This window comes from Motacilla alba, chromosome 21, assembly GCF_015832195.1.
Source record: "Motacilla alba alba isolate MOTALB_02 chromosome 21, Motacilla_alba_V1.0_pri, whole genome shotgun sequence".
In the NCBI taxonomy this organism is placed as follows: domain Eukaryota; kingdom Metazoa; phylum Chordata; class Aves; order Passeriformes; family Motacillidae; genus Motacilla; species Motacilla alba.
In genome coordinates, this window is record NC_052036.1 from 3,507,494 (window position 1) to 3,524,356 (window position 16,863).

Below are 16,863 nucleotides of genomic sequence, written 5' to 3' on the forward strand. Positions count from 1 at the left end.
AACATCCAGTAAATTCCTAAACAAGAGGTTCCCTCCTTGGAGAGGGAAAACAGGGAAGATATCCAACTGCTCCTTCCCTGCCAAACCATCCACTCCTATTTGCCACCAGAGTAGGGCAAAAACTCCCATTTCTGTTACCTGTAATTCAGCATCTTAAGTGTCAAATTGTGATCCCTTTGGCAAAGATTCCATGAAATAAATCCCAGGCACAGTTACTGTCACCACAAATTATTTGTGTGCAAGTAACAGTTTCCTCGTGCTGGGATAAATCACTGTATCATCACATCACTGATCACACTGAAACAGACTTTCAAGGGCAGAGGTGCAGGTTTATAGTTTGTAACTATCAAAATATTTATTGGAAATAGAAAATTTAAATAATAGCTATACATTATATATATACACAGAGCTACAGTTTTAGAAAATAAGGGTTGGGAGTTGAAAAATATCAACTCCCTCAATATGCAGGTTTTCTTGCAATAGACACTCATTCCTTACATTTCACTTGCTACATCACTTCATTCAAATGCAGTCACAGTATTTCACACACTGAGCTTGGAGCTCCTTCAAATAAATTACTTATAAATACAAACACTTCAGACTGGGCAACAGGTTTTCACTCATTTCCGCTTTTCCTTCCTTGGGAGCAGTTTTAATGCATTTTAGTTCTTTTATTTTACCTCTTCTCTTTCCAAGTAACACACACAGAAGTGGTCCTTACTCAGGAGCAGCATGGAGTCCCCACTGGGATGCCAGGAGAGAGCCATGATCTGGAAGTCGCCTGCAGGAAGAGATCAGTGTGTCAGCAAGGAGCTGGCAGCCCATCCTCCTGCTGGAGGGAAAGGCAGCTGGAATCAGCCACACAAATCCCTGCTGGCCCCGTGCTGTCCCTGAGACATTTCCTGTGTCTCACTATCAGCTCCTCTTTTCCTGAGGGTGAAAACACCTGTTTTTAAACAGCTCAAGAACACACCTGAGCTATTTCCAGGATAAGACTCAGATCAATTAATAAATAGAATAATATTTTTTACTGAGTCTGGATTCTTTGCTTCTTTTCTGCCAAGTCAGGATGAAATGTGTGAGATGGGATTTCTTGTTGGGACTCAGATGTTTATTAGTTCTTATCTCTGTTACAGTCTCACAAACCCCGAGTTCCACAGCACCTCACTCTAACAGGCTAAAAATGGAGCTGTATCTCTCTCTCTACAAGGCCTTTTAAGGGTAAACTGTCCAATTAGGAAATGGCACCTAAATTATCTTTACTTTTAACCCAATAACCAACCACCCATGGCCCGCAATGCCGAGTTTTTAATCCAATTACACAAAACCACCCAAAACCCATGGAAGAGGAGGAGAAAGGAGAAAGGAGCAGCCTCCACCCTAAAACCTTTATCTTGTTTTATATATATTCCTGTATTCTAAACCCTTAAACTCTGAGTTTCCCACCCTGTGATGTCACACACTTCTATTCAAACTCCACACCCACAATCCCAGTTCTATCATTCCATTTTGGAAGCTTCTCCACGGCCTCAGGTCAAACGCAGTTTTCTCTTGGGAAGAAACTTTTTTCAGTACAGAAAGTCTGAAATTCTCAGCAGCCAGGGTTCCAACAACTGAGCAGCTGCTGGGAGGTTGTGGCAGCTGCTGCTCACCTTCCCCAGGCACCTTCACGACGACACAGCCAGCTGGGGACCAGAGGTACACTCTGCTGCCGCCCGTGCACACAGCCAGGCGGGGCTGGCAGGGGTCCCACTGGAAGCACTGGATCGTGCACAGCTGCTCCAACACCACTGCCAGCTTCATCTTCCTGATGTCCCAGATCCACACAGCGTTGGGAATGTTATCTGCAGAGGAAGCAGCAAGCGTGTGTGATAGCTGGAGGATAAAGGATCACACGTGGTTTTTCTGAATGCACAGGAACAAATTTGTACAACACAAACCTTTAGGTACACCCCGGGGTTAGCATCACTTGAGTTTTGCCAAGCAGAGCCTTCAGGAAATATTGCAAAAAAAAAAGGTAAAAGTGATCTAGTCCATCTCCCAGTCCCTCCCTGGCTTTTATCACATTCGTCTGACTGATGGGTTTTGCACCTGACCCAGAGCTTTTGGCATCCAGGCACTAACAGCCCCTCAGGACCAAAGGGAAAAGTGGAACATTAATTCCATGACTTTCACTATTCAGGAAGTCAGAATTCCTCCTGCTGTAGGTTATGCAGTGTTCTGCCTTTTAGGAGACCCAGGCTGTAAGTGGGAAGATTTGTTTCATTTTCAACACGGCGTGCTCACACAAAGTTGAGGAAATAGAAACCCCCACTATTTTCATTAAATACAGAGCCAAGGCTGAGTTCATGCCCTGATCAGCAGTTCTGGCAGCTCACAACAGTTAACACACACTGCAAGACAGGCTGGGATTCCTCTGTAGTTACACATCTCACAACAGAGCTGATTTTACAGAGCCATGACTCTTTTTATAGTGCAAAGGATCATTCCTGCTAAGGAAACCCCCACATGCCCCACATGGTTTCCCCTCTAAGGCAGGGCAGTCGGAACTCACCATTTTTGGTTGCCAGGAAACAGTTATCTGCACTGAAGGCCAACATCCCAACTCCCACTTTGGGATTTGCCCTGTCAGCAACTGGTTTGATGTAGTGTAAAGAAACTGGCACTTGGCAAATGTCATCTGGAACAGGAAATGCAAGTATTTCACTAAGTGAGCCTGGATGGACAATGCATTTACATCCAACTGTTCAAACCCCTCATCTCTGAAGTTACAGGACCCTATTTTACTCTTCTCCAAGATGTCCCAATCAAAATTTCAATTGCTTTAAGATTCTACTTCTTCACACAGCCACCCTACTACTATTCCTGTCCTCCTACAGAAAAGGAAAGGCTGGAAATTCAGGCAAGACTGAGATTAAATCAGGAAAATGAGGAGAGATTAATTTTTCTACTACCTTTTAACTAGCATTTCAAACACTGCTAACCAAAGGTGATTTACAGTGCCACAAAGAGTGAGACTGAGATTTTTACTGCCCTAGAGAACATCCAGAGGATCTGTTCCACCGTCCAAGGGGCAGAGTTCACCTACAATGTTTATTTAAAGACTTCCCAAGGCAAACTCAAGTGTCTGGTTTGAGTAAACTTTGGCTTACATTTACTCTGTGTGCTGAAGAGAGAACTAGCCAATGCTCTTGTTGGAGGGAAAGAAAGTCTCTCTGTGCCAAGAGTTGGGGATTTCTCCACTTCTTTATACACAATCTACAAAGAAACAAGTGAGAGCTCTACAGAAGGGCCTCGGAGAGTTTGAACATGGGCTGTTACCAAATACCCACATCCCACTGGCTCATTTGCCCATTTAGAACGTCTCAGTATCCCCTGGTTCATCCACAGAGGAAAGGGCTTCAGTAGGCAGATCTGGAATCCAGTATTCCCAGTGAATCATGGGCCATTTGGAACCACGAGCAGGAAAAACACTCCGGAGAAGAAGCCCCAGGGAGTGCACCTCGTTCATTGTTTCTGACAGCAAATTAAATCCTCCCCATTACAGTGGGAACATGAATCTCATTTTTACAATCAAAATCTTTAATCTGATTCTGTCACAAAGTGCAGCGCTGCAGGAAGAAAATAGCAAAAATATTTTAGTGTGCCTGCAACATATTCCTGAACACAAGCACCGGGATAAAACACAGCAACTGCAATTCCTGTCTGTGTAGTGGAGATTAACAGAGCTATTTCCATTTGTTTTCCATGACATATTTTACACCTAACTGGAAGTTAAGGCATTTTTCAGCCGTGAGAAGCTTTGCTGAGGTGCTTTAATGGCTCGTGCCTGGCTTCTGGTTAAGAGGCAGAGTTATGTGAATATTGCAGGCTTACAATCCACACACAGACTCTTCCAGGAGGTCTCTTCAGTCCCTCTGCAATGGCAAACAGCACCACACACTGTTCTCATTACCTCCAGGGATGAGATCAGCTCGGGATTTTGGGAACAGCAGCTCTGCACCTGCTGCCAACAGCCCAGAATCTGTCAGGCCTTGCAGGTACAGGTATAAAGGATAAAAATCAATGCTGACAGATGTTCCAGGAAATGCCCTTTAGGTGAGCTGGATGAGCCTGTCCACACAGGATGGAAAATCTCAACACAATCCAGTTCCAGCACTGTTTAAAGTCAGGAATTGTATAAAGCTGAGACAAATCTCTCCTGTTCAGTTTCCAGTTTGCCAACGGCTGCACACCCAAATCTGTAACGCAGCCACCACCTACACCCAAAATACATTGGCACGTGACAGGAGCATCTGAGAATCTATTACTGCTCAAGAGAGATGATCATAGACACATCCTCCATCAAATTTGAAAGGATTCCCACATTTTTGTTACATTCCCAGGTTGCCAAGCAATTCCCCAAGCCCTGGCAGGAAAAAAAAGAAAAGGCTCCAGAATTAAATGGATTCGTGAGCATCTTTCAGATACAAAGAGCAGCAAGGTCTGCTAAGATCTCCATGGATTTGAGATCAACACTTACAGTCTTTTTGCTGGCAATGATTGCTGGATGCTCAAGCTCTGTGATCTTCTTCCACGTCACATGGTTCAGGATACGCACCTGGCTCAGGAAGCGTGGCAAGGGGAGACTGTTAGGGCAAAGTTCTTCCATTGATTTAGATAAAAGAGGCAGGAAACATTTCTCACCTTTTCATCAAAGCTGCCAATGGCCAGGAACTGGCTGCTGGGACTCCAGGCAATTGATTTGATGCCCAGGGGCCACTCGTAGGCACGGTAGGAGGAGAGCAGCCGCCCATCGAGGGAGTACAGCAGCACCTTGTACTGAAACACAGCAGAGCCACCCTAAAATCCAGCAGTGCTGCTAAAAACCACAGGCAGGCAAACCATCCTGCCAAACTCTGCCTGCTTAACATGCAGCAAGTTCAATACAAAGGTACAAATGGTCTCTTATCTATGAGTTAAGAGGCTTCGTTGCTCTTTTTGGATGAGTACTTTCAGTAGCTGTAAAATCACTGTGCAGTGCAATGTCAGTAAAGCTGCAGAAAACTCTTACACTCTTCCATTATTCTTTCATTATTTCAACAGCAGCTTCTGCAACGTTTACAATTTTTTTGCAAGATAAATTAGAAATAGTTTCCTGTCCTTGGAGGTTTAAAGAACAGCAACATCCACTTGTAAGGACACCCATCCCCAAAACAAAATCTGGGCTTACACCCTTTTATGTTCGAAAGAAACATTTTAAAACACTAATTATTTTAGTCCCTGCTTTATACCTGATGGCCAAAGACCAGCTTGAGCTCTTCAAGAAAATAATCTGCTTTTCCTCTTACCTCCAGGCACGTGTCCCACGCTGCCAGCACACAGCCATTGGGAGCCCACTCAATCCCAAACAGATCCTGGGTTTCAGTGTCAAAATGCTGCCCACAAAAGAGAAACCACAAAACCACTTGAAACATGTCAACAAATCCTGTTGCACCTAAGCTGACAGAATGTTCAGTTTTAACCTTTCAAGGGCTACCACAAACACAGAAGAGCTTTTTGTATGCCAGAGTAGCAACAAAAATATTTCCTCTTGTAATACATGCTGCATTCAGTGGATCTTTGATCCCCCCCCACAGAAAAGCTGAATGTTTCTATACCTTCAAATGAACAGCATTTTGTAAGACAATTAGAATAGTTACACTGAATCAGTCAAAAATCCAGGAAGCCTAACTCCTTGTCTTAAAGCCCAGTACAGGATCACATAATCCCAGAACAGTCTGAGCTGGAAGGGATCTTACAGATCACATAATCCCAGAACAGTCTGAGCTGGAAGGGATCTTACAGATCACATAATCCCAGAACAGTCTGAGCTGGAAGGGATCTTACAGCTCATCTCATCCTATGGGACAGGGACACCTTCCACTATCCCAGGCTGCTCCAGGCTCCATCCAACCTGGCCTTGGACACTTCCAGGGATGGGACAGCCACAGCTTCCATCCCAAGGTTCATTAGGGAAGAGCACAGGAACATTTAGGGGTATTTCCCAAATTTTCTCTCAGCATCTGGTGAGGTTCAGAATTCCCAAATTAGAGGTGACACAAGTTCTTAGTGAGGTTTAATTGCCCAGATCCAGCCCGTGGCCAATGCCACCCTCCGTGGACTGATCCCACGTGTGAACAGTTTATGTCACACGTCCCAAGCACCAAGCACTTGCCACTCTCATGGTTCCTAATGGAGCAGTGTGCAGTAGGTGCAGAGGGGGAGCAGAGGCAGAGCTCACCCTGAGGAGCTGCCAGTTTCTGCACACGAAGATGCTGATGAAATCCTTGCAGTCGCGTCGCTCCGCCACGGCCATGTAGCGCCCGTCCTTGGTGAAAGCCACCCCTGCCACGGGACAGACTGATTAAAACTGGCTTGAATAGAAATCAGACAACCAGGCAGAAGAGCTGATGAGTCTTCAGCAAGGCACAGTTACTCCCAATTCAAAGCAGAACTAAAAGAGGAGCCAGAATCTCTTCACAGAAGGTCACATTAATCAAGGCAAAGCACAGCGTTACTGATTCGTTGTGTCAGCAGTTTTTAAGCTCAGAATGTACAATTTCTCAGGATGCAGAGCTCCAGCGTGCTTCAAAACACATCTAAGCACTGACAGTTGTTATATAAACCAAACAGATTTCAAATAACCAGTCCATTTAGCCTGGCTAAATGGATCAGTTATGCAACCATCAGGTCCTCCACCACCTCCCAGGCATTGCTCCCCATCCTCCTGGATTTTACATAGAATACATAATTGTCTTTGTCATCTCTGGGATACAAGCCTTGGGCAGGAAACTGTTCACCACAGCCATGTGGTCTGACAGCCCTGACACAAGCTTCCCTTTCCAGCTTTTCCATATGCAGAAGATGGCAAAAGTCACTTTGGACTAATGTTTTTCATCGAGCACATCCAGCATAATTTAATGTCTTAAAGGATCCCTCAGAGGCAAACACAACACAGATGCACATGTGAAGAGCAGGCACATGGATCAGCTGGAATCCTTCACTCAGACACCACAACCTGGCCGCAGGTGCTGCTCAGAAGGGATGGGACCAGACCGTGTTCCCAAAAAAGGTGTTTGTCATCACATTAAAGTCATTTTCCCTTTCTGCCACATTAAAGGGCCATTCCCAGCCAGGCGTGTGACACTTACCTTGCTGGCATGCTTTGGGGTACTTGATGTAAGACACAGACTTGGTGCACAAGGACCACACCGTGATTCGCAGCTGGCACAGAGACAGGGAGCAGTTTTGGTTATTTGTGTAGATTAAATAAACAAAAAAAAAAAAAGAATTAACAGGAAAACATCAAGCTAATTCAGAAACACAAAGTGGATCAATTAATCACTGTGATTAATTAATTCAGCAGTTATTTTGTATAACACAATGACCTGGGAAACAGCTATGAGGAATTCTTTCCCCGTTTCTGGCAGTTAGCAGGAAATTCACCCTAAGCTTACATGAGCACTCGAGATGGGGATACAAAATCCACACCACTGATACGGAGAAAACCTCTTCACAAACACTGAAGTTCCTGACACCAGCACAAAAGTCTTCCCAATCTATTGCCCAGAGTCACTGTGCAGTTGGAAAAACAGATTCATCACAGAATCTGGAGGAGAGATGGGGAGTTTAAGTTACAGCCCCTTCAGAACACTGTATCCCTTGGGAAAAGGCTATCAAGTATGAACATCGAGCTGTATTTTACAATATTTAGAAACCCTCAGCTTTGATGGCTGATTTGTGTTTTGCCCTTCCCTCCTCGGACACAAAGAAGGAGGCACCCTTACAGAATTACTGAAAAATTCAGACACCCAAAACCTGCTATGCAAAGCAAGGCTTTACACTGGTGTTTGGGGGATTTCTGGAGAACTGTGCCTCCACAAGCACCAGGGCAGACGCAGCCTCCCCACAGCTCCCCAAGGTCACAGCTGCACTGCAGGCTCTGCCTTGCCATCTGCACATTACCCAATTAAAAACAAATACTCCCTCTCCCTTAGCAACGGCAGCCCCAGACACACGGGCATTCACCAGGATGGCACGTGAACCTTTGCATTTGGAGCTGGAGCAAGGAATGTTCCCAGGCTCGGGTTTTAAACTTGTGTTTTCCTGCATTTTACAGCACCAAGGAACAGCTACAGGTAGGACTTTTCCCAGTGAAGCACCTCTATCACAAAGGTGCCTCTCCCCTGAACCACTGAACACCAAAATTAATTCTGATCCATGATGTAAAATGTCACAATTGTCCCCATTTGCTCCTCGCCCCACACCCCTCACAGCCCAGCAGCACCCCAGCAGTTTTGGGAGGAAGGTTCTCCTACACCTTTTTACAGCTTTTCCTTCCCTGAAGGACCTGGCACTGCTCAGTGGTGACAAAGGACGCTGAGGGAGCAGCCTGTGGATCTGCTTCACTGGTAACACTGCAGGCTTGGCATTGCAACAGATGTTGGAGGTTTTTCCCTTGCTGACATGATCAGTTTTGGTAGGAAGCAGAATTCAAGGGACTTACAGGGTTCAAACCTAGCTTCAGAATCCCAATAAACACTGCCTCCCCATCAGAGATCCACAGAATCCCAAACAGACCTTCCTGCCTTACACATCAGGAAACTTCTGAGATTTGAAGAAGTAACACAGAAATCTTTATCCATGGAATCACAGAATGATTTGGGCTGGAAGGGACCTAAAAGCTCATCTTGTCCCACTCCCTGCCATGGATACAGACACCTTCCAGTAGACCAAGTTGCTCCAAGCCCTGCCCAACCTCACAGAGAAGGATTTCTTCCCAGTATCTCACCTAGCCCTGCCCTCTGTCAGTGGTAAGCCTCTCCTCCATGCCCTGTCACTCCAGGCTCTTGGAAATTGTCTCTCTCCATCTTTCCTATAAGCTCCCTTCAGGCACTGGAAGGCCACAATGAGGTCACCCCAAGGCTTCTCCTCTCCAGGCTGGACAATCCCAGCTCTCCCAGCAGAGCTGCTCATCCTGATCATCCTGGGGCCTCCTCTGGACTCTCTGCAGGTGCTCCAGGTCCTTCCTATGCTGGGACCCCAGGGCTGGAGGTGGGGTCTCACCTGGGCAGGGCAGAGGGGCAGAACCTCCTCCTCTAAGTTCAGCAGCTCCTGGAGGAACCCACGAGTTGAACATTAATCAACTTTTATTGATTAATGACCCTGGGCCGCTCACTTCCGGCCACCCAAAGCCAGTGTTGTCAGTCTGCTCCTCAGGCAAGATTTACTTTAAAAATACCAACACAATGCCTCCACACATTCCTCTGCAGCAACTGCAGCACTGAAATGCTGCTGGGGACTATTAATTGCAGCCCTAAATGCACTGGCTGCCCTGCCTCCCCCGAGCAAAACGCACAGCACACATTCTCCAGCCACTTAATACAAGCTTAGCAGCTGCAGGCTTTGAATGCTCAGGGCTGGATCATCTTTTATCCTGACAAAGGCATCTGAGTGCTGCTACTGAGCCTCATGAACAGCTCCCCTGGCCTGCTGGGCATCAAATGCTCTTCCATCCTGGACCACACTGCCCGCTTCAAGCCTCAGGAGGCAACACCTTGCTGCTCACGTTGAGCTCAAGAGCACACAAATCTCTGGAGATGGGACACAGCACATACCGTGCCGAGTGCCCACTGTCACCTCTGCCCTGCCTGAGGCCCAGCCAGAGAAAAGGCAAGGCCACCTCTGTTTCCAAATATTCCTGCATCCATCTGTGCTCCATCACAGAGGCACAAAATCGTTTAGGATGGAAAAGCCCTCAAAGAGCACTGAGTGCAGCTATCTCCCCAGCACTGCCAAGGCCACCATTAGACCATGTCCCCAAGTGCCACATCTAAATGTCTTTTAAATTCCTCAAGGGATGTTGACTCCACCCCTGCCTTGAGGGGCCTGTCCCAGTGCTTGACAACCCTTTCCTTTAAAAACTTTTCCTAATATCCAACCTGAATCTCCATTTGCTGTAAAAACAGCAGCTTCTCCAAAGGATCAAGCTTTGTGACGCCTGAAGGAGGACAATAATGGCTTTCCTGCTCCTCACTGCTGAGCACATACTCCTGGCACTGGATGTTTCAGTGCCATCACACCCTGACACTGCTGAGGGGGCACTGCCCTGCCCTGTGTACCCCAAAACATGGGCAGCAAACTGCCCCAGTGCCTCTGCAGCACTGGGGAGAGCCCAGAGAGCACAGCCAGCACAGGGTTCATGGCACAGTCACACACACAAAAATACACCCACAAAAACCCAGACTACAACTACACGAGATGCCTCTAAGTGTCTGATAAGCAAAGCCCTCATCTTCACTCTACCTATCAGCCACAACACACCTTTAACAGCTAACAGGATCACAGAATCACAGATCTTGTTTCAAATCCTCTATTCACAGACTCACTGAGGCTGGAAAAGACCACCAGGATCATCAAGTCCAATCCAACCTGTGCCTGATCCCCACCCCAGAGCACCAAGCGCCACCTCCAGGGATGGGGACTCCACCACCCATCTCCCTGGGCAGCACCTTCCAATGCCTGACCACCTTTTCCATGAAGAAATTCCTCCCGATGTCCAGCCTGACCCTCCCCTGGCTGTGTCCTCTCATCCTGTTGCTCTTTGCTCAACTCCACTCTGTCCGCTGCAAGGACTGCAGGCTCAGAGGGAAGCACACAGACACATTCTGTAATTTCACTGTAACTTCTCATCCAACTGACACAACTGGAGGGTTTGGCCTAGGAAAATCATTTTGTTTCCTGAAAGCAGGATCCTTTTCTGTTGTTCCATTTGTGCCCGCTCAGACATTCCTACAGAGAAACTCACGTTATGTGCTTAATGTATGGATTTCACACCCCCTTCCCTGAACGTTGTGTTTACAACTGAACTGTGACAGAAAGGGAAAACCTTCCTATTCCCACCTGGAACATTCCACAACCTCCTTTAAGTTGCCAACATCAATGAGATGAAGAAGATTAGAAGGATTATGTCACAGCTTGCAGACAGGATCAGGAGCAACAGAAACACCAAACACAGAGGGTGAGAAAAGAAATCAAACGCTTCAAAAATGACAGGAAATTTCCATTGCTGCTCCTTGCTTTTCTCAGGGAATTCACGGAGAAGGGACAATTGTTTTTACAGAAGGAGAACAGCCCATGATTAGATAAGTCTGCAGCAAGCCCTTCTCCACTGCTCCTTTTGGGGGATACCTTCTCTTCAGCATGGATGACTCGATTGAGTGGAGTTGTCCAACTCAAATCCTCACAATAATGGTGTCTGAGAAGTTTTCAGCTGTTGTTTTGCAGTGGAAAAACAAACCAGAAGCAGAAGCATTTTTAAAATAGCCTAAAAACAGCTGAGAAATAAAAAGTATTTAGATGGTAACGTGATAAACAGTGGCCCAGGACCACGGCCCGATGTTGACAGCTCCAGGCAGGTGTAGGACTGGTGATTTTCAGCAGACAAAAACACACTTTTAAACAACCTACAGCTCAAATGACTGTCAACTCTTGTCCCAGACTTGACTGGGTCACTCGCCCCCTTACATAGCAGTGTCTGTCAGCACTGGATTTCAGAAGATTATTCAGAGTACATTCCTAGCCAGGAAGCATTTTTCAGCCAACGCAGCCACGCACAGTTACTAAGGATTAGCTGGGATACACACAGAAACACACACTTCTCCCTGTGCTGGAGCTCCAGAGAAGCTCCTTAATGCTTAAGGACTTGACATGGAATGAGACAAAGTACAAAGTATGTCGTTTATAAGCACAGCTCTTCAGACAAACACTCCAGAACATCTTCCCACTATTTATCCCAAAATGTGAGGGTCATGAGGAAGCAGAGAATCACAGAATCCCAGGATGGCTTGGGCTGGAAGGGACCTTAAAGCTCATCTTATCCCTCCCGTGCCACGGGCAGGGCACCTTCTACTAAGCCAGGCTGCTCCAAGTCCTGTCCAACCTGGCTTTGAGCACTTTCAGAAATGTGGGGAGGATCCATTTCCTTCGGATCCCTTACCTGCAGCTGCTGGTTAAGCTCTACCTGTGCCTGGAAATTCTGTAAATTCTGGCATTGGAAGGAGTCACGTGAGGTTCAGCACCTTCCACAGGACACACTGATAATGTGGAACTGCCCCCCAGAGTGGATTTCAGTAGAGGAGGAACACTGAGCACAAAGAAACCCTGCAAACTAGCTGATGAATTCCAACTGGCAAAGGATGCTGCCAGACTCCCTTTTTAGGTGCCAGTGACAGGACAAGGAGTAATGCCCATAAACTGCAACACAACAAGTTCCACCTCAGCATGAGCAAGAATTTCTTTCCATGGAGAGTGGCAGAGCACTGGAACAACTTCCCAGGGAGGGCATGGAATCTCCCTCTCTGGAGACATTCCAAACCCACCTGGATGCATTTCTGTGTCACCTGCTCCAGGTGCCCCTGCCTTGGCAGGGGAAGTTGGACTGGATGATCTCCAGAGGGCCCTCCCAACTCCAGCTATTCTGGGATTCTGTAAGGATTTTTCTGAGGCACTGGAAAGTACAGATTGCTAGAAAGAAATGAGCCCAACCATAACCTTTAAAAAGCTCAGGGAGTAAGAAAGTTCCTTGGGAGCTCTCAGTGGAGTTGACACACTGGCCTGAGGAATAATGAGGGTTACTTGGTGCTGTTTGGAAACGACCAAAGCCCAGCTGAGCTGGCTGACAGGGAACCCCCAAACTCTCCAGGCAATCACAGGATTTGATAAGACACTGATATTAAATATCCTGAGCACTGGCCACATCCATCCCCCCAGACTGTGGATTTAGCAGGGAGGGAGTAAACACAGCTCCAACCCCGGCAGCTGTCTGACAACAGCTAATTTAGCAACCTGTTTACAGCTGGAAAGGAAACTTATCCCAACACAGATGCCAACTTGGCAAAGGCTTAATGAAATCCTCTAAGGTCAAACTGAGTTCTGTTGGGAGGCAATAAATCCTCCCTGGTCCACCCCCACATGCACGTGCCACGAGATCTTCTCTGGGAGCCTCACACAGCCCCAGCCTGCAGCTCTGCCTCCTCTGCTGCTGCCTGACCAGCAGGGATGGCTGCTCTGCCTCCAGGCTGGAATTCTGGGCTTGGTTTTAATTTTTATTGCTGCTATCAGGGCAGTTCACACCTTGGAAAACCAAGGGCTAAACTTATCACTCCTGTCTAGAGGGATGGGGGAGTGGGTCTGTACACACACACGCTGCTGTCCACAGCCATATCCCACTCACACTGGGATTTTCCCAAAAAAAGGGGGAATCTTGCACTGCAGCATGTGAATTCTGTGCTAACCAGTGTTATGGCACACGATCCCGTCACCTAAAACCCTTCCACAGGTTTGGAAGGAGTAAATACAAAAAGAAAGGGTCTCACATGCTGTTCTTGGCTATTTTCTGGCCCTTCGTTGTTGTACTCAATAACAGCAATCATCAGCTCCAATCCAAAAGGTGGGAAAGTCAGAATCCACAAGCCTTCCAACAAACTTACCACTGACAAACCAATTTGGATTCCACATTAGTGGCATTCCCCAATAAGGGTTTTAATAAGCATTAAAGGTGTTATAATTTTAATTTCACAAGTGGTTCCAGCGGTCTGGTTCCTGTGTGTCAAATCAAACAACTGGGAAAATATTTCCAGGATCTGGATCTAAATCTCATCTCATAGGTCAATAAGCCTGTAAGTTTTAATTTAAAATCACTCTGAAACATTTATGGTTTGGGTTTTTACCTAGAAATCCTGAGCTTTTCTCACCGTGCAAGCAACATACCAGATTTCTAAGACTGCTTTGATGAATGCCATCAAAATTAAAACCATCAGGATATGTTCTAAACCACACAATTTTACCTTCTAATTTAAGTGTCCATTTTCTACCTTCTCACCAGAAGCAAGAGGACAAAATGTTAGCAGAACAGCCAACCTGGAATAAACCAAGTTACCCACAGGAGCACAGAGCTGCACCCGCGCTCTCCAGCACCCCTGCAGCTTTAAGGGCTTTGGGTTATTTTAGGAGGCAAAGGGCAGACGGCAACATCTGACACCGAGGGGAGCAAGCCTGCCCGCACACTCACATGGAACTCGGTGGTGTTGAGGATGTGACGCCCGTCCGGACTCCAGCATGAGGCCACCAATCCCGCGGAGCCCTCGTCGATCTTACAGTGCCACTCCGGCTGCTCCAGGGACCAGACCTGGGGCAGGGAGCAAGCACACGGAGCAGGCAGCATCAGCTCATCCAAACCTCTGCTCGGGAGGATTCCCTGCAGCTGGCAACAGGCTCCTGCATCCCAGCTGAGGGAGCTCAGCGACGCCCAAGCGCCCGCAGCCATGAAGGACTGGCGCTGGATCCCGCTGCAAAGGTGAGTCCCGTACCTCTGCGTGCCCGTGGCAATGGCAAAGGATGGGGGGGTGGATTTTTTTCTGTGACAAATATTCTGAATAGCCAACACTTAAGCAGGTTTAGTCCGTTTAACAAGTTGCATGTTATTTATTTCCGACTGCAGTAAGGAACTGGTGAGATAATCTCCAATTCTGATCTGTTTTGCTAGATATTTTTATCCTAAATATTCTTTTTAAAGCTAAGATGTTTGTCGTGGCTTCCAAAATCCTGGCGCACTGGGTTATCCTCAAACAGTGTTATCAATAACATCAGGTTGGGAGATGTTATATTGCTCTTCAGCAAGATGTTCATATTGCTCTTCAGCAAAACCCCAGACCAGTGCTGGCTGTTCAGCTCTCACATCACACCCAAAGCCCAGCAGGAAACACGCCCCGTGCTGCTTCCATCCTCACCTGGACAATGCCCCGCTTGTACATGGCACACAGGATGAACAGGGAGTCCGAGGACCACTCGATGTACTGGATCTGATCCACGCAGCTGTAGAGCTGGAGGATCTGCAGGGAGCTGGCATCCCGAACCACCAAACGGTGCTGCACGCACGAGGCCTGGGGGGCACGGGGACAGGGCTGAGCTGGGGGCAGGATCCTGGATGGAGCACCAGGGCTGTCCCTGCCAGGCTCGCTGTGATGCCAGGTTTAGCTCAGAGAGGGTCAATGTTGTGTTTAAAGAAAAAAACAAAAAAATCCTCCCTGTGGATGGTGAGCCACTGGCACAGGGTGCCCAGAGCAGCTGTGGCTGCCCCATCCCTGAAGTGTCCAAGGTCAGGGTGGACAGGGCTTGGAGCAACTTGGGATAGTGGAAGGCGTCCCTGCCGTGGCAGGAGCTTTGAACTAGATGAGCTTTAAAGTTCCTTGCACTCCAAACTAGTCTGGGATTCTGTATTCTATTTTATGTGCACTGAGCTGCACTGCAAACCACAGTGAGAACTAACCCAGGGGAAAAGGGGCTTTTAGAGTAGTAAACAGGATCCTCAATTCCATCACTGCTGGGCAAGTAACTCCAGATTTTAAAAAATTACTTTCTGTCTTATAACTTATTTTATTTTATACAATCCCTTAACGGTTTGGTTGGGAGGGACCATAAAGCCCATCCAGGGACACCTTCCACTGCCCCAGGCTGCTCCCAGCCCTGTCCAACCCGGCCTTAGGCACTGCCAGGGATCCAGGGGCATCCACAGCTGCTCTGGGCGCCCTGTGCCAGGGCCTGCCCACCCCCCCAGAGAATTCCTTCCCAATATCCCAGCTAACCCTGCCCTTTGGCAGTTTGAAGCTGTTCTCCCTCGTCCCGCCTCTCCAAACCGTTGTGAAGAGTCCCCTCCGTCTTCCCCGTAGGCTCCCTTCAGCTACTCCTTCATTTAAAGCACTGCTCATCTAACTGATTACGGCTAATTTAACCTAACTCAGGCCTCCGGTACTGACCCTTCGTGCCTCAAAGGCTCTCGGCAGCAGCCCCTGAGCTCAGGCCCGCAGGCTCGGGGGCTCCATCGCTGCCCGGGAGCGGCCGCCCTCAGCCCGGCCCGGCCCGGGGGCCCCGCGCAGCGGCCGCTCGGGGGCCGCGCCAACCGTCCCGTCCCGGGCCGCACGGCTCCGCCGACCGCGGCCGGCACTCACCAGGCATTTCCCGTCGGGGGAGAAGCGGCCCAGGAGCCCGGAGAGCTTGAACAGCTCCGAGAAGTTCATGGCGGGCGCGGCGCCGCCGGGATTCGAACCCGCCGCGCTCCGCCCGCCCCGCTCCGCTCCGCCGGGGCCCGCCGGAAGGGGCGTGGCCGCGCGGGAGGCGCCGCCCCGGGGCACGCCGGGAGTTGTGGTCCCCGCGCCGGCCCGGCAGGGGGCGCCCGGCGGCGGGAAGCGCGCGGGAAGCGCCGCGCTGGTATGCAAATGAGCCGCTAATGAGCCGGGTAATGACGCGGTTAATGAGCGGAGGGGCGCGTTCCCCCTCCTCTCCATGTCCTCAGGGAACCCTCCCTTATCTGGCGCCTTTCCGCGGGCAATGTCCCGCGCATGGAATAGCCCTGACTAATTAACCGGCCCTTCTGGCTAATTAATCAGCCCTTCGGGCTAATCACTACTGCCGGCCAATTACCGACAGCAGTGGGTGCACAGTAGGATGTCCCGCCAGATTCCCCGGAGAGGACAGAGGAACTAATAATTGGAATAGAGATACCCCAGCAAGAAGGATGTGAGCTGACTGGAATCAATCGATCAATTAATTAATTAATAAATAAATACATATAGGCACACCAGGGGACGGGCCCACATAACCTCTCTTAGGGGCCATATTCCTTTGGGAAACAGCCCCCTCCCGGTGCAGCCAGCCCAGGGAGCAGAAGAGCCAAGGGGGAACGAACGGGGAGGGTGACAGGGATGTCTGTGTCCCCAAAACACAGCCTGTGTCCCCAAACCTCTGCTCCCAATGATGTCTGTGTCCCTAAAACACAGCCTGTGT

General features: G+C 48.5%; 1 protein-coding gene across 1 annotated transcript; it reads right to left on the reverse strand.

The window, feature by feature from the left end:
• Window positions 1-90: 90 nt before the first annotated feature.
• Window positions 91-16,176, reverse strand: WRAP73 (WD repeat containing, antisense to TP73). The gene is made up of 12 exons (XM_038159877.1): window positions 16,029-16,176; window positions 14,811-14,963; window positions 14,093-14,209; window positions 7,173-7,245; window positions 6,263-6,366; window positions 5,331-5,417; window positions 4,687-4,821; window positions 4,523-4,600; window positions 3,153-3,258; window positions 2,555-2,680; window positions 1,653-1,844; window positions 91-781 (listed from the first exon to the last, which is right to left on the reverse strand). Exons 1-12 carry the CDS (start codon window positions 16,095-16,097, stop codon window positions 672-674), a joined length of 1,350 nt encoding a protein of 449 aa, XP_038015805.1. The 5' UTR covers window positions 16,098-16,176; the 3' UTR covers window positions 91-671.
• Window positions 16,177-16,863: the final 687 nt, after the last annotated feature.

What these genes read in the sequence shown, in the direction of transcription:
- WRAP73 (XM_038159877.1), bottom strand. Translation starts at nt 16,097, where the DNA reads ATGAACTTCTCGGAGCTGTTCAAGCTCTCCGGGCTCCTGGGCCGCTTC. An exon ending in ACAAGCGGGGCATTGTCCAG is followed by an intron (nt 14,210 to 14,810) that starts GTGAGGATGGAA and finishes TCCCTGCCCCAG; the next exon opens with GTCTGGTCCCTGGAGCAGCC. An exon ending in TCAACACCACCGAGTTCCAT is followed by an intron (nt 7,246 to 14,092) that starts GTGAGTGTGCGG and finishes TCTCTGTGCCAG; the next exon opens with CTGCGAATCACGGTGTGGTC.